Consider the following 24,330-nt stretch of genomic DNA (forward strand, 5'->3'; position numbering starts at 1 on the left):
GAAACTCACTGTTTATTTTTTCATCCTCCATATGAGGTGAACCTAGTGCGAGTCACTGGGTGTGTGCTATCAAAGCACAAAGATGACGTTACTCAGGAAAAAGTGGAGCTTTCTCCAGGGTTTTTATGGAAGTGCAGACTCATCCTTTGAATAATTCGTAATCAAGATTTTATTTTTTTTATTTCTTTCTGTCCCAACATTTGTAACTTATGCTGATTTCAGATGTTGTTTTTACGGGTCGATACAAATATGGGCAAAAGGAAAAGAAAATGGTGTTATAAGAGAAAGCAAAATAGAAGTCATATTTTAACCTTTCAGCACAAGCAAGCCATTATTACCTCCCAGATTTCAACTGCATGTATGTACAGGTTTTTGTAGGCTGCATATGCGTGTGTCTAAACACTCTGGCGTTAAATGTACACACATTACTAATTGCACACAACAAAATACGCCCAGAAGCGCCTACGCAGACTTTCTCTTAAACATGCACAGTGTGAGCCAGCAACTGAGGCTATGTACATTACTCCAAATCGCATGTGACCACCATGCAGAGAAAGAATGGCGTGCCTGAGACGATATCTGAGTCTAGGCCACCCGATATCCTCTCGGTACTGGTGACAGGCGCTTAAGCGTTGCGCCACCCGACAACCCATATATGTTGAGCGACAATACATTCCCATAGTATTACATGTGTGTGGGTGTGCGCGAGCCCTTGCGTGCGTGTATATGTAGGAGACAAGTGATACGTTGGACAGATTGACGTTCAGATGCACGGATAACAGAGATGAGTATTCACATGATTATAATTGTACTGTTTCCTCCTCAAAAGCCGGTTCACTGTTGGAGAAGGAGTAAACGGACTCTTCAGTTTTCTGTTTCAAAAGACGTTGTCACGAGAACGTAATCGGCTCATAACTTGACACTTTTCAAAAGCGTTCGCCACGGTCAAATCTCTCACATACAACACATTAAGCCCGCAATACATTCTGTTTCACCAAACTGCAACTGTTTGGCAAACATGTTGCTTTTCACGAGTCTGGGAGCTGCAAGAACGGGTGTTCCTTTTTCAAGATCACGACCTCAAAAGAAAAAAGAGGCCTTGTCAATACATAGTAGTTTGTAAATTTTGAAGTGTTCGTGGCACCTGTTGCACATGGTTCGTCAATGCACAGGAACACTACAAGGAAAACCTAATTGTCATTCAAATCCTCCAGAAGGGCAGAAAGCCTCATCAAACTGAGACCCATTCACGTATAGTATGTGCACTTTGGGGTAGGTGTAGGGATGTTGTTGGAGGATGGGAGCAAGACGTATTTATAAAAAAAAACTCCCTTAACATCCACAGTGCGTATTCATCTTATAGTACGAAGACGATACCGCTTATGAAACTTTACGAATTTTACACCATTTTTACGCCTTTAATTGGAAACTAAGTTTAGTTGCTCCTCTATTCTATAGCTCAATTGCATCATACACCCGCATTAAATGAGTTAAAACAGTTTTAAAAGGATATAAACTCCATTAATATCGATTTGTTTCATTTTTATGTCTTTTGTGTTTATTTATTTGGTCTTTTTTTCTTTCTGTACCGTTCTGTGGTGTATGTAGGTATGTTGTGTGCTTAAGTTAATAGGAGTTTGACGTTTTGACGTAGAGTTTATTTTGATTAGTTTCATATTTTGTACACTATCTAGCTGGGTTTGACTTGTATAGGTCAGATACTTGGCGTGCTGTCATACTCTGAATGCTTGCTTATTTCTTTCCTTCGTGGCTTAGTACAAGCCCTTTTTATTAGTGACAGCTGAGATACAAACACCGTTTTCAAATTATATGCATGACTGAGACACACCGGTTTGAAACATTAAGCTTTTGTACACTGGTAGGTAGGTGTACGCTTAAGGCCTTCTGCTTCTTGACATAGTCCGCTCCTCCGTCCCATATTTTCAAACTCCCCAACCACTCTTCTTCATTCTTTTTCAAAAAGATACAAACGACCTCGGAAAACCCTGCCCATTTAAACACTCAGCTCAAGTACCTACACCTGGGTTGTCTTTATATGTCCCTGAACGGGGTGCGTTCGCTTCCTGGGCACCTCCACGGGTGGAAGCACGTGAAGAGTGGTTTCAGCCACCCGACTAAGAGAGAGGGCATGTAAACATGGCCCGATGGTGCTCTTCTTCTGCATCTGTGCCTGCCTTACACTTTTCATTGTCCTCGAGCCTTTCAGGTGGGTGAAAATGACGACTATCACAACAAATGTTCAACAATGCTAACACAAACACAGAATTTGGTCGATGTAATCTCAGTTTGTCTAAAATCCTTTCGTTGGGGTTCATGTGCAACTACTGAAAGGATGTTTTCATCGTACTTAAAACTCCAGCACAGCTCCTCAGCTGCCCAAGGTTATTCAGTCTCATCTGGCTTCCAGGATTCTAGATGTTTCCCGCCTAAAACCGCTCTCGTCTGTCTCTCTCTCCCTACCCCCGATAATCTCAGTTATTTCACTGATCTTTTGTAAAGTCTTTATTTTTTTCTTTCTTTCTTTTTCTTCCTTTCTCATCTATGACACTATATTTAAAGTGCCTCGGCCAAAGCAAACTCATTCACTATTTTATGAAAATCAAATTCACGTTCTTTTCCTAAAATCATTTCGACATAAAATCATATAAAATGACTTTTATGATAGTCTGAGGTGCAATATTGTGGCCAGCGGTTGCTGGAGAATATTCGCAAGACTCCTCCGATGATAGCTGCAAAATAAACTGAAGCGAATTCATGATATGGGGAGAAGAAAGCAATGTACTTTTGTAAAAAATAACATCTTAGCAAAGGTCAAACTGGGACAAGTAAGCAAGACAACAACGGTAGCATAAATCGCCTCAATACCCGCTTCATCGCAAAGAGACCACCCAATGCTTATACATGCCAGACAGCGCTTGTCCGGGTTTGCTGCTAAGTGGACTAACTGGTTAAGTGGCGTGAGTAAACTCACACTTCCTACTGCCTCTCTCCACACGAAAAATCCAGCATTAGGAGGTGAAGCGAAGCTATCGGAACAGATCGGGGACTGCTCACCCCATGAAATGCCGATCCTACCGATCTCCGAGGTGCAGACGAGTCTTGCACTGGGTCGACTCTCTCTGCGGAGGGTCAATAACGTGGCAGAGTTTAGCTGAGCGACAGAAGAGACAAGCTGTGTTGCAAATGTCCTTAAAACATTTGTTTCACCAAATCAGCATCACAAACACATCGACTCGATGCAATTTGGCTCAGACATGGTACAAATCATGTAAACCCCAGAATAATATTTCGAGGTATTCCATCCGACACTACGCATGACTCAGTTAGAGTTTCGAATGAATGAAAGAAGAAGGTAAACAGTTGTTACAGAATATTGCTATTACCTTGATATCGACACATGCCGGTGGCTTGGTACTCTGTGGCTGAACATCGGCATTCGATTGTATATGATTTTTTAAAAAGTTTTTCAAAGTTCCTACCCCGGGTGCTGGTGAGGCGGATTGTGCTGCAAATACACGCACATATCTCTAATTAAATAAATGACGTGCTGAACAGGCCAAAATACCTTTAGACGGAGCTGGTAAACAAAAAGAGACAGTGGGGACTGGAGGGGGGATTACCATGTGGAAATGCATGATAAATGCATTTGTTATTGCACGTGTTTCGGACATCCTTTCTCATGTACCTCGTCTCGTGCATCCTAGTCGCATCGATCGCCGTTATCGATCGCTTGTCGAGGCAACGTGACGAGCTAGTTTCTGACGAATAGAGTGTTTTCACTGTTCATGATCACGACAAATGTCAGCTTTGTGCGTGCCTGCCGCGGTTTTTTTTTTTTGGTTGGTTTTTTTTTTTGTTTTTTTTTAAAAGAGGTAGCAACAGGGAACTCAGTTGTCAGAATAGCTATAACCAGCACGTTGCTGGTTGCTGTAGCGATGGTAGCGTTAAAGGAATGGTGGAAAAGGCAGGTGATGGGTGGGTAGATGAAGGATCGACCTCCAAAGACTGCGCATCTCTCGTCTGTCCACATTGACCTAAGACACGCACCGTCACCTTCATAAGGAATGCGCGGGATTGTTTCTTCGTTTTGTCATTCTTGTCACAATGTATAGAGAACTCATAGCAAATCAGAGAACAAACTGAAATTTTAAGCTTTCCTTACTTTATTGATATTACAGCGAACAGGTTACGACACCCGTGGGCGAAGACAGTTTCTTATCCGTGCGTGTATCTGCTAGCGGAGTTTGAGACGTGCACTTGTGCGCGCCTGCACACACACACACACACTTCTATACACCCACTTAAGTAGGCATTCACACGTACACACTGAATGAAAGAAACAAGTTTTAATTATATTTCTTCTCTAATTTCCTTTAATCGTCATACGAATATTCACAGAAATATTTTGTCTCTGTAATACTATATATATATACGAATCAATGCAAAGTCCGAACCTCTTCTCGACCGCTTTACCCCACCGTCAGCCCGAACATATTTTTATCGGTTCCTCTACCTAAAGTGTGCGTATTTACTAGTCTTTTGGCATATAATCCGATTTTTTTCAGAGTGTAACACGGAAATGCTTTATTCACAAATGCCCAGTTTGTGACTTATGCCAGAAATGATGTGAATGTTTATCCCAAAAATATTAGTTTGCAAGATTATACAACTTTGTATATACGCATATATATATATATATTGCTAATACACATATAACAGAAACATTATCAGGAGTTCATAATAAATATAAATTTAAGACCCGACATGAAACTAATCCCAAACTAGTGATTAGCTATCATTCAACAATTTTGCGTCGAGGGTTTACGTCGTGTCATGTCTCTCTTAGCTACAATAATTTGAATGTGTATGAATCTATGAATCGACGAATAAAGGGGAGAACGAGCTGACTAAAACTTGCAGATTCCACATTTTGATATTGGATCAATGTACAGGCATAATGTCTAGGTCTCTCTCTTTCTCTTTCTCTTTCTCTTTCTCTTTCTCTCTCCCTCTCACACACATTTTTAAAAGAAGAGGAGGGGGCTCAAAATTGAAACTCCCAGAGTGCCACTCGTATATTTAGTAGAATATTTATTCTTGGCAAGAAGGGCACCGTGTAGATAATTATTGTGGGGAGTATTGTCAGGCTGTGTATCATGACGACACGCAGTGTAAAACTCCTTTGTGCCGACACCATCATCTCTGTTTAACCAGACATACTTTCCAGTTTCTGCAAACATGGAGCCTGCACCACAACTACAGCGTGTTGAAGTTACTTCTTTTAAATCAGCCTTTACGTCGGCCGACGGAAAAAGTATGGACCTGATCGAAGTTCCCTTTGATCTCGGTGTCTTAGTTTGTTTGCCTATCCATCCTTCTTCTTCTCCTGCCTTGTGTTTGTGCTAATTACGAAAATGGAGAAGCTGATATCAAATCCAAACATTGAATCAGTGGTATATCATTCCAAATTTGTGCCATTATCTGCTAGTACTTCACGTGGGCTGTAAGAGGATAATTATTGTAACTTAAGTACACAGCCGTAGCTAAAGCGTTTTTCACCCCGAGGCTTTTGCTGCACCACACAGACTAACACTAAAGTAGTAGAAGACTAAAAGACCAGGTGACTGTGGAGAAAGTTTTACAATAAAGAAGAAGGAAAGTTCGACCCCCTTAAGAACAACACGATATGGCTGAATAGGTTATTTGCTTAAACCCGTTGCCTCATCGATTTTTGTTCAGAGGCCTGCATCAGAATTCCATTACTATAACCGTGCACCGAGCGCGCTCTCTCTCTCTCTCTCTTTCTCATTCACCCTCCATCTAGTCCCCCATCACCACCCGCTTTCTCCTCTCAATCTCTCTGTGCCAGTATTTCTCACTCCCCGTCCCTTCTTTCCTCCGGTTCTCTCTGCAAAATTTCACTAAGCACGGCATAATCTTGTTTTCTTAGCACCCACGTACACACGTCTATAGGAGGGCGATCAAAGCTTCACTGTTAGAAGTTAGAGCAAATGAAAATAAGCCGTTTATCCTCTGCCATAGGTGTACATATTTTGAAAGTCAATTTCTAAGGTAGAATTTGTTGAAAAAGGTCGTTACGATGGGCGGTTGTTATGCTTTGTATCACGCACAAATAATTATTTTGTTGAGCCTCCAGTTGTTTATCTTCCTTCCCATTCATTGACGGCATTATCTTCCTTCTCCACCCAGAATCAGGAGGCTACCGTCGCTAACTGCGTCTCCTCCGCCTCCTAGCCCACCATCGACCAGCTTCATCGACAGGACTGCTACAACTCTAGAGTAAACTACTGGCTAGGTAATGACCGATCAGTTTCACGGCCTCTGTGTGAATGTCATTGCTAGCTAACCACCACATTCGCTTCTGTCTCTTTTCTTCCTTTTTTATATTTCTTCATTGTTCCCTTCGTTTCCTTCATTGCTTCCTTTCCTATAGCAATCAGACAATCATACAATTCTGATCAATATCAAAAGATTTCTTAATCACATGTGACACGTGTTCATGTTACGGCTGGGACGAACTGAACCTCACCCACATTTAAACACTCCTTCAAGAGTTTCTGCGAAAAGGCCTGCATCAAACAATGCCATCGTTATGCAGATCAGGCCGGAAGCTAAGGGCGCGGTGGTTCATTTTCTTTTGTTGACTGTAGGTATGGACGCAGCGAGCACCCTCTTCCCGTGTCGGTCTGATGAGAAACAGTTTTGCCGGGCAAACATGTTGTAGAGTGCCTAGTGTTTGATCCGTGGACCCAACAAAGAGCCACGGCCACGTTGTTTCAAACTGTTGTTTCTGCGTGTCCTTCGAATTAGCATAGATCTGTTTAAAGAGCGCAAATACTCGCTATCGATCACAGTGAAGTTGTTGTGCTTTTAATACACTTCGGCACTTTGCGGAGAGGCACAGGCATTTCATGTTGTTGACTTTCTCCATTTTCTTTTCTTTCTTTCCTTACTGGCTACCTTCCCTAAAAGTCCCCATCCTCTTTTTAAAAATCTTTGCGAGGGGTGGGTGTTGTTTAAAAATAGAAGGATGCGGCTGTCTGGTTGAAAGGTGCGCTTTCCTTGGAAGATAAATCAACAGTCGTACAAAAACTAGTCACTCCAAATACGAAGAATTTTTTTGTTACATAGAAGTGGTGTCATTTATTGCGTGTAACTGGTGGACTGTTTTCAGTGTCAGTCTAGCACTATTAAAATGTTTGTGGTCTCCACGATTAAATTGACTGGGTTCCTTCAACAGTTTGTGACCCTAATTTTCCCTCTTTTGTGATTCCTTATAGAGGAGCATTCTTGGGGACTGTCGGAGTATTTATTTTTATTTAACAGTGGTTGTCTGTACATCCAAATTCTTTGAACAGTTTACTCTCTCTGGAAACAACAAAAGCACAGGACGCGATACGTGAAATATCAGACAAGCGTGCGCACACGTGATTGTCGGTGTAGTATGCTTATAGCCTGCTTCTAACATTTATCGCATGCCCGTGCTGTCATTGGCTGAGACCAGTCGGATTACACTGGTCAACACTGAAATTATTACTGACTTAAAAAGTCCTAATCTGTAGTATCAGATTTATTTATGCTGTGCTACATGTGCAACACAGCCTTCACGGTCGTTGAATGGCAAAAGACCATCAATGCCGTTTGAAGTCCCCATGGTGTGGAGAGAGCCAGGCAACCACACAAATTTCTGCTTGGTTCCACTAAATAGCAGTACTAACAACGAATAAAATCAAAAACAGAAAGCACAATGAGGAACCAAATAACAAGAAAAGAAAAAGAGCTGAGGGTAGGTAACACGATATTGCAAAAGGAAGCGTGTGGAAAAGGACTAGCATTATAGGAAAGGTTGTTAGGAGTAATGTTTACGGAAGAGGTACATATCTGCATGAAAAATTCACTCGACTCAGCGAGGCAAAGAGGAAGTTTTGTGGGTCCTCAGATTCGAGAACTTTTCAAAGATGATCGGTTCAACAACTTGCTGCAGGGTGATACAAAACAAGCATGAACGGCTTTTCGCCTACTGTCGACAAACTTTATCGGGAATGTAAGGGTTAGGGTTAGGGTTAGACATGTTGATGCAGTATCAGAAAAGGTACCAAGAAAAATTGTCCACTACCATGCTGGCTGACTACTGCTGGACACAGCCCAGAGAGGCTCCCAAACAGTTGTATAAGAGACAGGCAAAAAAAATGTAAGACGTAGTCTATGACTTGAGTTTTGTGTATAAGTATTAACCATAGATTAGTTACTATTACCTTTCGTAAAATATACAATAGTTTTTGCAGATATTAAAAGAAAACTAGGACCAATTTCGCATTTTCATCGTCATATTTGTGTTGAGCACATAAACATTTATGAGAATTGGCTAATTTTATTTCAGTAACATGAATTCCTGTTATAATTTGTTGACCATTGTTATGAAACTTTAGCTGAGTTTAGTTGGCATCTCGTGTGTTTGACTGCAACGTGCAAGCGTTTCAAGCTCACCTGAGAGTGAGTGGCATAGAAGGCTAGTAGTAATAACCATAGCTCCCTTCGTTTATTTGAATCATAGGACTAGGTGTGTCACTGCTACGTGTCTATGCTGCAAGAGTAACACCCACAATGTCATGCAACACTAGCAAGTGAGATGTTGACATGCAGACATGCTGCGCTCCTAATCTAAATAAAGCGCCACCCGCTTCTGTTAAGCAATAATAATAACGTTGATTTCTAAAGCGCCGTTCCTCATCACCAGCTCAAAGCGCTTTACAAAAACAACACACATACATGATAATAGCAGTAGAATTCTGAACAGCGCGAAATGTAGCGACGAATCTCAAGGGGGAGGAGGGATTGTGTTTTACGCCGAGCCAGCAACTAAGGCTATATCACGGCAAGGCAGCCAACCCTGTAAATAGATGCCGCATACAGAGAAAGAAAAGCGTGTCCGATACGAGAGCTGAACCCAGGACAGCCAACCCTCCCTGTATTGGTGACAGGCGCTAACCGTTGCGCCACCGGGCCACCCCGGCGAATCTCAAGGCTCTTTCTACAGAATAAGAAGAGAGCGAGAGAAATAAGAAAAAGGTGTAGCGGGGCATCTCACTACCAGACAAAAACATGTCTTCCCCTCACCGGATACAGTGGGAGCCACGCGCGTTTGTGTTAATAGGACAGGAGCGGATAGATAAGGAAATGATAATAGATGTGAAGGAAGAGAGAGAAGACAGCAATGGTTGTGGCAAATGACAGTAATCCACAACCCACAAACTGTTCTTCCGTACATAAATACTTTATTAATTCAACTACAAGTTGCTAGCAATTAAACACAATGTCCGAACGCTAACCTTAACCTAAATATCTACTTTTATTTTCTTACTGTAAGATCAGAAACTAACATTCTACCTCCAGCTTACCTCTCGGCCCTCCTCGATGTGTGTGACTGTTCTCGGTACACCTCTGTTTCTGTCTCACATGGGGAAGAGAGCCACGCGTGTTCCCTTGTTTTTTAATGTAATATTTCCGGAGGTCTCTTTTTGGCATGCGTAGTCCTTGATCATGTGGTCAGTGGAACTCTTGGTTTATATGGTTACGCGCACCCCTTGATAGTTTCATGACAGTTTTTATTAGTATTTTTTGTAGAGCACTCTCTCTCTCTCTCTCGCTCTCTCTCTCAATCAATCAATGAATTGGCACCTGAATAAAGTTGCGGAAATGATTATTTTAGTTTCATCCCTCCTCGCTGTTGCAAGTAAAACAGTGTCTAGTAGAATGGAGGTCATAGATGAATAACTTGGAAGTGTAGAGATGTGGCATATTGCTGTTGGCGGAAAACTGAAGTATAAAATAGACAGAAGAGCCACAACATTGTGTCAAATAGTCCTTCAGTGTCCAAACGCCCAAATTAGGTGGGAGAAAAGACCAGGTTCTTACATACGTTTGTGTCGATGGGATTTGGGTGCCAGTTTTTTAGTGACGGCAGACACGAATGAGGTGATGGTAATGACTTTTAATAGGAGTCCATTTTTTTCATAGCAATGCAAAATATGTCACAAAATTTGCCCTTATTCTCGTTAAATATTTTAAATGTCAGCAGTTAACTACAGCGAAATGCCCCTCTCCGGCCTAATAAAAACTGTGTGATGGGAGGGGAAGAGCTAAAAAAGTGTATGAGAAATACAAGCAAGACATGTTCATATATCTGACTTTAGGACGTGAGTATCCTCCTGCCAACGAAGGAAGACTGAATAAATGCTTCGTGGTTGAAGAAATCTCCGTCTGTTCTGCCGCTGAAGGTATGCGACACTTTCCCGCATAAAATGCCAGAAACACAAGCCACAATGTATCTGCGTTCCAGCGAATCTTGGCGTCATGGGAGCTGTTGACAAGGTAGAAAAATCTGTTTGGTGTGCGCAGATGCCAGTGAAGACACCGGCTTCTTAATCTCCACCACTGCGCATCAAGTTTCGAAACAGAAATGGATACTTGATGGCGACGTCAAGACCTTAAAAATCTTGATACTGGACTGGCCGCTAGCTGGATAGCTCACGAGTCAAGCTAAACTGCTTATATTTAGTGAGTATTTTAGCTGACAGCCTCGAGTTAGCCATCCAGCTTAGCAACTGACGATATTATCAGACTGCTCGAGGTTGTGCATACAGTGAAAATATTTGGTTTCTGATTTCTTTCTGATATTTGAAGAGTTTGCAGTCCGAAAATTGCCGTGAGAATAGGCTATATATATATACAGTACTTTGAATTTTGTGTGTGTTAGACCGCTTCGCGTGTTTTTATTTAGTAGTAAAAGCAGCAAATGTTCTGCTAATGTTTATATGGATGGATACATCTAGTTAACATGCAGTTCGCAATGGTGTAGCCTTATCAAAGCAGACGTTTGCATGTTCCAACATGATGTCACCTTTTTGACCCCTATTTATCACGGCCTAAATTTTTGGCAACAGAATTGTGTCCTCTTCTCATAGTTTGGGGATTATAATTTTGGAGTTCAGTCATTGAAATTGTGCTTTGTTGTGTTCGCTCATGTGAGTCTTAAGGCGCAGTTAGTTCTGCATTCATTCTCATTTATAGCCTTTATACCAGTTAGTACTGCTGGCCTCTGCCAAAAATATTCATCTTTCGAAAAATGTTTATTCGACAGCCAATGAGTGCAGTCAGTTTATTATTGCAACCCCTGACCTACCACCTAAACATTATTCTCTCTCTCAAGTTTTCATCATGACCCTTTCTGCTACTCTTGCTCGTTTTCATGTGCTTGACTGATCAGCCTATGTCTCGTTTACTCTCTGTGACAAATATTGGCATATGTAGGGGTGCTTAGTGGGAGATGTATCGCTCTTTCTTTAAGATAAATAGGCGAGTTTATGACTAATTTATGGTCAGATCGCTCCCGCAGCACTACTCCCAACTTGACGCAGACATCGCTACACCCTTGCATACCTCGCAGTAGTTTTATGATGGGGTCACAGGTGGGCTTACGCTTTGAAATAACATATCTTAAAGTACTGGTTTTTGAGGAGCTTTTCTTTGTGGACTCCGTCAGCAAACACATTCACAACGATAACGGAAGCCAGCGCAACCGCTCGGACACCTGACTGAACTGGTACCGCTGATATTCTGGTTTTTAAGTAGCGATAATGCGTGAGTGGGAGGGGAAAAGCCGGGAGGAGGCTAGAGCGAGAGGGGAGAGCAACAGCAAGTAGCCGGTGAGCCTGTTTTGTACTGGATGCTTATGTTTACAAATCATTCATTAAGTTTGATAATCCCTGTGCCGGAACGGAAACTGGCCGCTGGATCGTGTTTGTCCAGCACCGGCTTCAACTGGCTGTACTGTGATGAAACGTTTGGTCTGCAAAAGCCGCGGCTGTTAAAGGCTGCTTCTGTTTAAAGCGGTTTTATTACTTTCCAGGTGCTGAGAGTTGTTGAACGACTTTGTACTACAGTATTTCTGAAAGTACCCCACACAGTAGATTAATTACTAAAATACAGTGAGCAGCTGCTGAATTGAACTGGTCAACAAAAACACTCTACCCTCAAAATATATGTAAGATAAAATACACCAGAGCGGAGTGCTTGAGCAATTTTGTTTGTCCTAAAAGCTGCCACGCAGCTGGGCGTTTCAAAGTCTTAAAAGAATTGGAGGGGAAGGAGTGCGAGCTGTTCATTAATGAGATTTCGCATTATTTTAAACAAATAGAGCCGTGAAAGGGCACTTCCAGGACCAGTATGAAGAGACGCAACCAATGTGCGTGCACATTCAACTGTCTGAAGCATAACTGACCACGATGACTACGACGACATTTGTAAGTGAGACCTTAGACGATGCATTTTTGTGTCGCACCATCATTTTATGACGTGCAATGAAAACCTCCACGCCGGAAGTTAAGGTAGAGTCTTAAAGTTAGCACCGAGAGTCTGCCGTCTCTGGCAGGAGAGATCATCCAGGGGGACTTTACTGTGGCAGGAATAATACTACGCGAACTCTGTACGCCGAAAGTGAGGCAAACGTCGTCAGAGTATGAAGAAATAATCCACTTAGTGCAGGCGTGAAATTTATGAGCGCAGGAGGTGGGGTGGAGAAAGCTGAGCTAAGATCTGGTGATTTGAAGGTGGTCAAGGACTCTAGCCCAGTAAATAGCATGGGGCTCGTTACAGATAATTGCTTCATTTTGATAATTTAAGTCTTTATTTTACAAGGATCGTGGAAATTGATCCTATTTTGCACACGTTTATATTTTTTCGCGCTTTCTTTGTTTCTGTTTTTCATTGTTTGTTTCTTTCTTCATATCTACACGTCTCCCCTTCATTCACTGACTTCTTTTCCTCTCTTTCTTCCTTTCTTCCTTTATTTCTCTCTTTTACGCTTTTCCCCACCCTCAACCCCAACCCTCACCCATAACCTAAAACCTCTGTACACTAGTTCTAATCTTGTTTCTCACATCCTCCCTCTCTTCTTTCCTAAACCACCGCTATTCCCCCCTCCCTCCTCACAGCTTGCCACAACAAAACCATCTTCACGTCACTGTGTATCATTTACAACTCATTCTTTTTTTCTCCCAAGACCGTGCCGTCTGCGTGAACCACGCTGCAAGCCATAAAATCGTCATAAACCGTGCGGATAGAAAGTTGATTTAGTTATTTGTACCCTGTAATAGACAAGACATAACAATGACTGGAAATTTACAGGCCAAAGCGAAAAGGCCAGTAATAGACTGTAAATACATCCTCACAAGAGCTCGTTTTAAACCTGGAGCCAGTCAAGGGCTCAAGAACTACACAAGTATGGGCATTGTCGAGAACGTAGGGCTATGGTAGAAAGTGCACATTGTTTGGACACTTTTACGCACTTGAATAAAATGTTTAGTATCAGTTCGAGAGCTGAGATGGCTTCTGGCTATCAACAACATTTCTGTCATGTAGATGCAGCGTTCGAGTCCTCAAACTGATTGAAGTCACTTCGAGGTACGTAATCTCGAAAAGAATTTCCGTTCTGTATTTTGGTGCTGTGTAGTACCTTTATTATTATTATTATTTTAGCGACGCTACCGGTTCACAGATAGCTTATAATATTAGCAGTTAATCAGAGTTGTTTGTTGTTGGTTTTAATTGTGTGTGGGGTTTTTTGTTTTTGTTTTTTGTTCAAATTAAGATCTCTAAATAATCGAGGTTTGATATTAGAAAGCTTACTTTGCGATAGGCGTGTGTGTAAAAAAAAAATTGAAACGTGTTCATGGTCAAACAATTATAAAAATTAAAGTATTTAGAACGAATTCAATTTACAATGAAAAGAGAATTGAGAATGGAACGAAACAGTAGCAAATACTACAGGGTGAAGAACGCCATGGTCGTTTTTCTCCTTCGTTAGCAATACATGCTGCAAAGTGAAACGTGTATCTTCAGCATGAGATGACGGCGTTTTCCAGACCAAACAGTCTTACTTGCCCCACCCACCCCATCCTGTCGACCGATCCCACAATAATATCCACCACCAACCCCCTTTGCAACCAACCCTGTTGTCGTGGTCTTCTTTTCCATCGGCACTGCTTTTTAACAATTTTTCAAGCGGTATTCATTTCTACTTTCCCCTGTCACGGAGACCCACGTCTGGCGAGGCATGGAGTGACATATTTTTCACTTTGTGAGCAGAAGGTAGCAACTACTACTGGCTGTACAAGTACTCACCGAGACTTTTAGATGTTGTGCTATTTTTTTTTTTTTTTTTTTAAGTCTCCATGCTGCACACGTCCTCAAGATGTTCGTCCTAGCTCTGCGTGTTTCGAGCAGCCTGGTGAGCTGTACGGCGATGTATTAGCAGGTGTTGGCAAAGGTGACAAGGTCAGTCCTCCTTGGCCTGAGGTCGCAGAGCAAGAACCAAGCTCCCGTTGTTAGGTCGTGATTACTGGAAGGTGATGTTATGTGCGGCCACGTAGGCTGAAGTAAGCAAGAACATCGCAAAAGAAGACAAAATCTCCATTCCTTGGGAGTCACAAAAAAATTAGAAAAAATAATCGCAGGTGTTTTTCGATTGTAGGCGTGTCAGTAGGCTGTTAACAGAAGGATGAATAGCAGTTCTGTCTATTCCTTTTTTTCTTGTCCGCTTTCAATGAATGATTTCCCTCTTTATGATATAGCTTCTAATAAGCCTCTATCTGTCTGTATGTCGTTCTTTTTTAAGACATTGTGGGAGAAACTGGATTTCACTGTGATGTGTCAAAACATCGGCAGGAAATCGCTCTTGAGAAGAACAACTGTAAAAATGTAAGAATCACGGAGACCATTTACAAAACACGTTTTATCCTTCAAAGCAAAAAAAAAAAAAAAAAAGGAAGAGAAAGAAGAAGAAAGGAAAAAAAGCAACATTAACATACCAAAGCAAGAGAGGCAAGAGAAACACCACACAACCCATAAGATTTTCTTCCTCTTTCTCGTGTATTGTAGCACGGGCTGTAACCAAGATCCTAACAGCTCTTCGAAACGTATTTTCCCAACAAATCGCCTCATTGTTCGCAGAGAGGCAAACAGCGAAGGCAAAGCAGCTTGTCATTGGCTGACTTCTCCGCCGACACAAGCTCTCAGCGCGCGGGAGGTGCTACCACGTGATATAATCGACGCGGCTGTTATCGACGAATGGGCGGAGCTTAACGTCAGTTGCGGGTTTGGCGCGGTGCACGCAAGGCGTAAAGAATACGCGCGATAGGGTCCACGAGGCGAGAAACGGGTGATGAAGGTGCCGACGTGCGCTTGCTTCCCGTCCTATTGGTGAAACCAGCTCGCGATAGTCTTCGTGCTCACTTGCATTCATTATCGCTCTCTTCTCGGCTTCTGTCGCACGCCGGACGACAGGACTTTTCAGGCTACCATCGCAGCTACGAGATGGTGGATTAGTTTTCGACCTGTCTAAAAATGTCTGCACGGCACTCGCCATCGTCATAGTTCTGTCGACTGTCAGCCAACGCGCTGTGTAGATGGACTCCCGCTGTCCTAACGCGCGCCTGACAACTGTGCCTGTGACCCGGGGTGCACTGCGAGATTTAACCCTTCAGTAAAACACGTACGTCGTTTGCAGTGAAGATCGTCTGCGACCTGGACTTCCACAGACTTCAGCAACACACGCAGTGATTGCGCACAAACCGGAAATGCCCATGAGGCTGTTGACAGTTTTTAACCGTGTTTATCTGTTTTCGGCTTCGTTTTGATCGACGTGTGAGTATCTTGCTCTTGATTATTCTTCAGTAAGGTCAGTAGGACATTAAGTGTTAGAGTCTTTTTCATCATAAACGTGTCCTGGCGACAAGGTTGTGTCATTCACATTATTTTTACAGCCACTCTTACTGTCCACTAGAGTCGTGACATAGAGACAAAAACTAATCTGTAGGTGACAAAGCGCTCGGCTTTACTGTCTTCCTTGTCCTCTTAGTCGCTTGACTGATATAGTCAAGCTCCTTTCACAAGACGCATATATACTGTAGACAAAGACAAGTACTTTGGCACTGGCCAGTTTTCAAGATTATTGGTCTAATAATTATTGTCCTTAACTAGAAATCGCGTCTCATTTGTTGTCTTTTCAGAGTATTAGTTTAAAAAGCCCAGTCAAAAGATAAAATATTTTCTCTATAAGCCTTCGTAATCATCATCATCATCATCATCATCATCATCATCATCATCATCATCATCATCATCATCATCATCATCATCAGTCTTCTTCTTCTTCTCCTCCTCCTCTTGCACAACAGAAAATTTGTTTTTAAATGGCTAGGGATTTCATATTTTTCTTTACTCTTAAACAAAGCTAATTTCGCTTCCTATTCGTTTCAGGCTAAGCGTTGTGGCGATCTACAGTCTCTCGTAGAGGCATTTATTCCTATTTATCATACAAACAGTCCAGCCGAACATACTCGATGCTTTAGATGTTCCTAAGCCGAGATACTTGTGACTCGAGATACTTGTGACTTGATAAAAATCTAAGCAGCCTTGCGATGAGGTTTGACATGGAACACAGTGTTTTTGAGCCCACGTCTGACTCTACCCTTCCCCCGACACATCCACTGCACCGTCTTCACCAGCACCCTCACCAGCAACAGCACATAGGCTATGGCGGAAACTCCTTCCATGGACTTCTAGACTTAAGAAAACCAGTAGGTGTGACAATGTCCCCTTATTCGTACCCGGCTCTGTCACTGTCTGCCAGCACCGCTGGAAGCAGACAGCATGGCAGGGTGGAGGGACGGCATGAACATGCTGCCACCTTGACTATATGCGGAACAAGTTCGCATCCATCTTCACCTTCGTCGTCCGATTCACGCATGTCGCCATCCGAGTACTACCGCCACGCACAGCATCAGCATCTCTTGCAACTTCAGCAACGGTCGCAGAAACATCAGCAACAGCAACACCGCAGTCGTGGCAGCGTCGACGAAGGCAGTCCGAGTTTCAGACTTGCTTTCGATGACAGCAACGACAACACAGAGCAATGTGGTGACGAGGTAAATGCTGATGAAGGTTCTGGTAGAAGGCACAATGCGGACAGTGGCGACGACAGCGACACGGACGACGACCAGCCACTGGAGGTGGACTCGCCGGCACCCTCCCCTCTAAACGTGTCCCCTCGTTCTCAACCTGATCCTGCGACTGACCCTGTCGGAGAAATGCAGTGCAATGGCGATGCCACCTCCGAGGCCTGCGACGAGGAATTTGTACCCAGGGGAGATAGTGAGCACAACGACGACGACATTGACCTCCAGCATCCTAATGACGATAAGTGCGATGAGAGTTTAGACGGCTCAGCGTGCGATTCCTCAGGAAAAGATGACAGTCACGTACATTCCGACAGAGACAGTGACGAGGGAAAAATGTCGGACGCGCGCAGCTGTGACGGCAGCAAGGAGAAAAAGAAGTCAAATTTGGTAAAGCCACCCTACTCCTACATTGCCCTTATCACCATGTCCATTCTGCAGTCCCCACGCAAACGACTGACCCTGTCGGGGATATGTGAGTTTATCATGAACCGCTTCCCGTATTTTCGTGAGAAGTTCCCGGCATGGCAGAACAGCATCCGACACAACCTCTCACTCAACGACTGCTTTGTTAAGATCCCACGAGAGCCTGGAAATCCAGGCAAAGGCAACTACTGGACGCTGGACCCTGCAAGCGAGGACATGTTTGACAATGGCAGCTTCCTCAGAAGACGCAAGCGTTACAAACGCGCTACTTCCTCGGATCTGATGGTCCAGCCAACGGCTTTCATGTCTGCCGCTGACCCCTATTTCAATCCGCATCATCCTTTCTACGCTGCCGCGGCGGCAGCTGCAGCCGCGCACCACCATCACCCCCATCACCCAGGAGCGTCATTTGCAGGCGGCAATCATCATCATCACCATCATCATCATGCTGCAGCGGCGGCTGCGGCAGCAGCAGCGGCAGCGGGACTGACTAGCTACCCCTACATGTCCCCTTTGACGCATCAGCTGTCCTTGCTCCATGGGGAATATGCCCGGGTGTCTGCTGCACCGCATCTCCCACACCCACACCCACACCCTCACCACGCACATGCCCATGCTCACTCGGCTCTGAACATGGCCATTGCAGGTATGGCCGGGGGCATGACCCCTCAGATGACCTTATCAGCCGTTGCTGCCCCAGCAGTCGTTCCGGCAGGTCAGTACCTGAAGCTTGAGAGTAAGCTGGAGCAGCTGAAGGAGCAGGCTTCACCGACGCCGCCTTCCTCCCCGCAGGCAGCGAAGATGCACTTTGCAGTTTCCGTTGCCTTGACGACGCCACAGACCTCGTCTTCAGGAGGGCTGCTTTCTTCGAGCTCTTCGTCTACACCCTCGTTAACAGCATCGTCTTCGTCAGCCACCACAACCACGACCCCTTCAAAGCCAGGATTCACCATTGACAATATAATAGGACTGTCATCGTCGTCCCCCTCAGCATCAACGTCTTCGCCGTCGTCGGTAATCACATCGACGACGCGTGCTGACAGTTTGAACAAGGTAAGAGGTACTTCGCCCTCCTCAGTGACTGCCATTGTATCGGCATCTACCTACCGACCAGCAGGGTTAGCGGGTATTCACTCACTGCCCGCCACCCTTGCTGCTCTGCGACACGGAGGGGCGGGGGTTCCCGTGGGGAGCAGTGCTTTTGCCTCTCCCTTGACTTTATCCGCGGGGCTCTCGGGTATGTCACCCTTGGAGCTGGAAAAGTATCGTCAGTATATACAAGCGTGCGCCCTTCCTGCATGGCATCGATAGACAATGGAGGAAATAGACAGACAGGTAAACTGTGCATTAGGTAGTTCACTGGGTAGGTCATGAGAGTAAATATAAGGCCATCAGCAGACGATTGAATTGTTGTGATTGTCCCATTGATATTGTCAGATTATTAAGCCTGTGGTGTTCATCGTTCTTTATATTGGCCACGAGAAGCTGAAACAAAAACTGGATTCGAAAAACTGCGCTACTCTTCCTTTCGTGAAAAAAACCCACTCTAATGGCTGGAACTGTTGCATAGTAAAACTATATTGTTTTGTCTTCGTTCAATTTTTTTTTTCCATTCCTTGCTAATTCCATGTCCACAGTAATATGCGTTTCTATATGTGTTGTGGAAATGAAAAACTTGACTTGTAACGGAAAATTAAGAATTAAAATGTATGACTCATAATACCAGACTTTTTATCTGGAGCCTTGACATCGCTGCTTCTTTGTTGTCACTGACGACTTTCTGACGATTTTGGATTCTAATAGTGATATCCCTCTGCCTAATATTTTTCTTCTGCATTCTAAACGATCTTACTATCGCGTTTGAAAACACCCAGCATGCCAGCCTCATTAAAATAACTCTTCGCCTCATGCCGCATTAAAAAAATTCTGTTCAGCGTTTATAAGCGTGAACGTGCGATTCAGTAAATTTTAATTGTTAAATGTCCTACACAAAACAAATAAAAGGTTATTTAATTATTTACTTTCTATTACCTTCTTTGTAGAGAAATTATAATGATTTGTCTTCGAAGCAGTTTTCATTTTTTTTTTTAAAAGTTGCAATCATTTAATCGAGCAAATATCGAAATTTTAAAATGTATTTTGTCGCACTCTTAAATCTATATAAACAAATTTACTTTGATTTAAATTAAGAGTTTAAAATTATCTGTTTATTTACAATAAAGGCTGATATTAATTGCAAATATTAGTACTGAGATCAAATTCATTATTATTTTTTAATGTGTATTCTAAACCACATTTAAACTAAAAAAAGAATAAAGCGAGATAAAAATTAAAGTCTTAATTTTTTTCTGAATTTAGCTACACGAACTTGTATTTATAAATTCACGCCTAGTGTAGTAAATTACTGTGTTCGCAGTAAAGTGTTTGTAATAGCTGTGAAAAATCTTAATTTATTTAACTTTATTCATTTATTTCGTAAATGCTCATATTTATTGCACTGTATGGAGGATTGACAGAGCGTTTACTGATGGGGCGGTGGGGTTGACACAGGAAAGGTCTTGATGACAGTTAAGACAGTGGATTATAAGAAGTGATATCTGTTTTCAATATCAAACCTTTTCTTTTAAATTTTCTAAAACAAGCACTACTGTGGCGAGATACTGTTTTGCCTAAGGTTATTTTCCTCAGCGTCAAGTTATGTGAGTGGGTTCTTTTCGGTTGAAATAAAATGAAATAGAATAGAGCGACTGGAAGACAATGGCTGAGTGATGGCATGAATGAATAAAAATGTTAACATCGTGTCACTTTTCTAAAAAGTTTTTTTTACAGTACTTCGTGGTATCTCCGGCATATAAACAATCTCACTTTATTTTTCTGTTAGTCTGCAGTTTAAAAACGGTATAATAGAAAATATGCAGCAGTCTGTACCCCTTTCTGTGATGGACAGCTCTCTTTTGTGACCCCGACTTGCACTTGGCTAATACAGTGACTTGTAACATCGAACCCACTAATAAACATTGAGTACAGAATCGTGTGCAAAAGCAGAAGATAAAGTGCGATTAAACTCGCTTTCTTTCTTTCATCATTTATCCCTCCCCCGAACCCCGCCTCAGCTTTTCTTCACTGTCCTGTCTCTTTCTCAGAATCAGATGAATACATACAATTGTTACATGCAGTGGTTAGTTCAGTGGTTGTAAGCTACTAGTAAACTATAGATTATGATTAGAATGATTGTCATGTAATCGCCGCAGCTGGGCTTTCAAATAAATGTGCTTTGGCAAACAGCTCATTATCAGTGTACGGCGGACACTCGTATAGAATATTTCCCACAATGAGATTAGCTGTGTGCAGTTTGAGACAGGTTTGTTTACAGCTTTACGGATAATATTCTTAGTTTCATATATATATACTCAAATATGCACTCATCCAAAGGGAAACCAACGTTTATGTTCTAAATATACTTTAGTAAGCAATCAAAAGAAACAGGCAAACATCATCAATATTAGTAATTTGATTGAGAAAACTGGAAAATTCTAAAGAAAAAAAAACTGAAAACATTTTTTTCTTTGCGTACTGCTCGGAGGATGTTCCATTTCTGAAAGCTCATCATGTCATCCTGAAATGTTTTGCTAGGTTTTTCCTTCTAATCTGCTTGACAGTATCTTAGATTTATTCCTCGAGTATATTAAGCAGTTTTTAATTATCTAATATTAGAATAATCAGTTACAGATGCAATATAACAGTTGACACGATAGCCTTCTTTGTGAGTACGGTGGCGATATAAATGATATGTTCTGATATAACATATTATTATTCTGTCATTTTAATTGTGTCATTTCATATTGTTAGAATTAAGCTTTTCTGTAGGCGGCCAGGATACATAATACAGATTAATGACCATTCCTTTTCAGTAATTTCATTAGTTTACCATACTACATTCACGGATTTTTTTAAAAAACAAAAACAAAAAGCCCTCTCAACATGCTGGCGCAGAACTGGTTAATCCATTCACTGGGTGATCGGCAAACATCTGTTGGGTGGGCGGTGGGAGAGGGGAGGAGACGGCAGGGACTAGTATCAGCGATCCCCTGCTGAAGGGTTGGCTGCGGTCTTCTAGTGAAATCAGCTAAACGATGTTGCTGGTGTTAGGTTTGCGGAGAAAACTGAGTCAGCGTCGTTTGTAGCAACCGATCTAGTTTCTTTCTTTGTCAAAGACGGCAGCGGCAGTGCCGCGAGTCGGCGAATAATAAATCAGAGCGGAAAACGGTTCCCCGCAGCTCTCGCTGCCTTTCGGACACGCGTCAAGTACCACTGCCGTGTGCAGCAGACGGTGCTCGCTGTACGTTATCGCCTATGGTTGCATGGCATGATTCGGGACAAGTAATTACCAGACGCGCTAGTCCGTACTTGAGCGAGCGCTGTTATGTGCGTGCATGTGTGTATAAATGTATACAGATATAAATGAGAATATGGGGAGGGGAAGTGATGGTGGGTCCATCATCATCTACCGTTATGTCTACGCACCGAAATAAGAGGAACATTCAGCTGAACCAGATGGTACATATACTATTTGTTTGAAGGTAGCCAAAAATCTGTATTCAAGTTTTCAAGCCGAATGTTCGCGCGCGCGCGTGTGTGTCCTGTGGAACGATGAACGGTTTGGGGGAAGGGGTAAGAAAACTCTTATGCTGATAGTGAACAACATTCATATTCTTGCCTCCTCATTGTCTGTTTTGAGGGGGTGCTGTCCCCACCCACCCCCACCTTACCTCCTGTTTCCTACGCCACTCTCTCTCTCTCTGTTTTTTTAAAAAATCTTCCATCAGGAAAATGATTTCAATGAACTTCGCGATAGGTTAACATGCAATGAATGTGTGAAGCGTGTGCTGGGTTAGCTCTTCTGGTATTCAGCGATGAACATATAATCGTGCATACGGCGTTCACAATATGCAAAATGATAATGGGAAACATCAACATTTTGGTTCGATTTATTTGCGTGAATCTCATTTGTCCCCGTTTGTCGCAATGTCCCACAGAGCTATTTTATAACGAGTGAAAACACCTTCTTTAAAAATAATATTTCTATGCCACATTCAATTACTGGCAAAAAAATTTCACACATTTCGTTTATCAGTCTAATTTCAGTCCTTCATGTTTCCGGGCTTTTGATCACGTGCCAGTAATTGTGTACAGCTTGTTTTACAAAAAAGCTCTTAACCTATGACAACCAAATGTTTGAATCAGATACGCAAGATGGTCCACAAAACGGTAATAGCAGTCACTCTCTCGATATATATATCAGTGTCATATTTGTATTGTTATGTTTAGCAGTCTGATGTCTACTCTCTTAGATAAGTTTCAGTGCATTACAAACCATCGGGTCACGAGATTTTTGTTTTGTACTGTTTTGTGGCTTTGCGATGTGTCATATTGTGATGATTCAAACACGTTTCCCAGCAATCTTGTCCATTCCGGTACTAATTTAAACAGAGGGGAAAAGCAGTCATACGCATCGGTAGTTTAAGATTTTTTTTTTTTAATCGTTCACAGCAGTGAAAGGCAACGGCGTAGACCTTAGGTATTGCCCGGGTGTTTTCATGCGTATCACTTTCTTGTGCTGATCCATCTGAAGATACTTTTGACAATGCAATGTTGGTGATGATGTAGCTCACCAGACTCAATTGTTTTGTTCCATGACCATTTCCAAGGCTCTTCACCGGCCCTGTAGATAGCTTGAAATGTTCTATACACTTCTTTAATAACCTCTTCTCGGGTATCTATAGCATATAATTTGTTGGAAGATGTTACAATGTGATTACATTGTGACACAGCCACGTTCACCTTCAGGAGATTGATGTCCCTTGCATAACCCTAACTTCTACAATCATTTGACTGTTCCATAGCTGAAACCCAGAACCTCGTTGTAAATGTTTTATATTTCTCAAGCATGCCAAAGATTCCAGTCATGTTTCTAGCTCATGTGCATTTAAAGCAGGTGAACTTGATGCCAATGAAGTATTATATGAAGAGACAAAAAAACTGTTTTGTGTGACATCTTCGGGTCTGTAGACTACCTTATGTTCTGACAGTGTTCTTGTATATTCTGTGTTGTCTCCAGCAGTATTCGTTAGTAGTTCAGTAGAGTAATAACTAGCTTTATAAGTCAGAAAAAAATCATCTTATACAAAGTTCACGACACTTTCAGAGATGTACTTTGTCGTTTGAGATAATCCATCCCACCAAATAAGGGTAGATTAACTTATTTCAAGGCCACGATTTAATTATTTGGATAATGTCTATAAGTCAACAAAGTAGTCAATCTAGAAAAAGACTTCTGTTATTGTATTCCTGTGATTTATATATTTTATTTTGAAGTTATTCCCCATTCATTTGTTCTGGGAAACAATAAAATAATTATATGTAATGACTGAGTTTTCACATTATTTGTTCTGTGTTTGAAAGTGGATGTAAATTGAATTTTAATCTCGCTTTGATGGTCTCATGAAAAGTCATTCGTTCTTTTGTTGTTGTTTCTTAGGTCATTTTCTCGATTTACTTTTCTTACTTTTGTTTCTGTCGGCTTCACGTACTTCTTCCATAAATGTCAGTTTATTTTAAAATTGAATTTGAATAAAATCAACCTTCATGTTCGATTATTTCTCAAGGAGCAAGTTGCACGTTTCAAGTGATTAAAAGTTTTGACAGGTGTTTCCTTAAAGCCAGTTCTGAGGGACATTGAAGCTTTCGCAATAATCTAGTTTGACTGTCGTTGGTCGCAAGTTCATTGTGTGCTGCACCTCCATGCTGGTTTGAGTAGCACCGATTCAAATGGCAATGAATTGCTTTCAGA

The 24,330-nt window shown here is 42.2% G+C and overlaps 1 protein-coding gene across 12 annotated transcripts in view; it reads left to right on the forward strand.

Moving 5' to 3' along the window:
* The window catches only part of LOC112573981 (forkhead box protein D3-like), a 64,765-nt gene that overhangs the window by 9,856 nt on the left and 30,579 nt on the right, over nucleotides 1–24,330 (forward strand). The window contains exons 1-2 of one of the 12 annotated variants that reach the window (XM_025254739.1): nucleotides 14,111–15,744; nucleotides 16,357–18,533. The exons of 8 other annotated variants lie outside the window; for them this stretch is intronic. In XM_025254739.1, coding sequence (XP_025110524.1) covers nucleotides 16,518–18,533 — 2,016 coding nt within the window. In that variant the 5' untranslated portion in view covers nucleotides 14,111–15,744; nucleotides 16,357–16,517. Of the gene's footprint in view, nucleotides 1–6,231; nucleotides 6,504–13,461; nucleotides 13,504–14,110; nucleotides 15,745–16,356; nucleotides 23,889–24,330 lie in introns of those variants that run through there. 3 more of the 12 variants (XM_025254738.1, XR_003101315.1, XR_003101317.1) reach the window with 3 other exon arrangements.

The sequence above is a fragment of the Pomacea canaliculata genome, linkage group LG10 (assembly GCF_003073045.1).
Source record: "Pomacea canaliculata isolate SZHN2017 linkage group LG10, ASM307304v1, whole genome shotgun sequence".
NCBI lineage: Eukaryota > Metazoa > Mollusca > Gastropoda > Architaenioglossa > Ampullariidae > Pomacea > Pomacea canaliculata.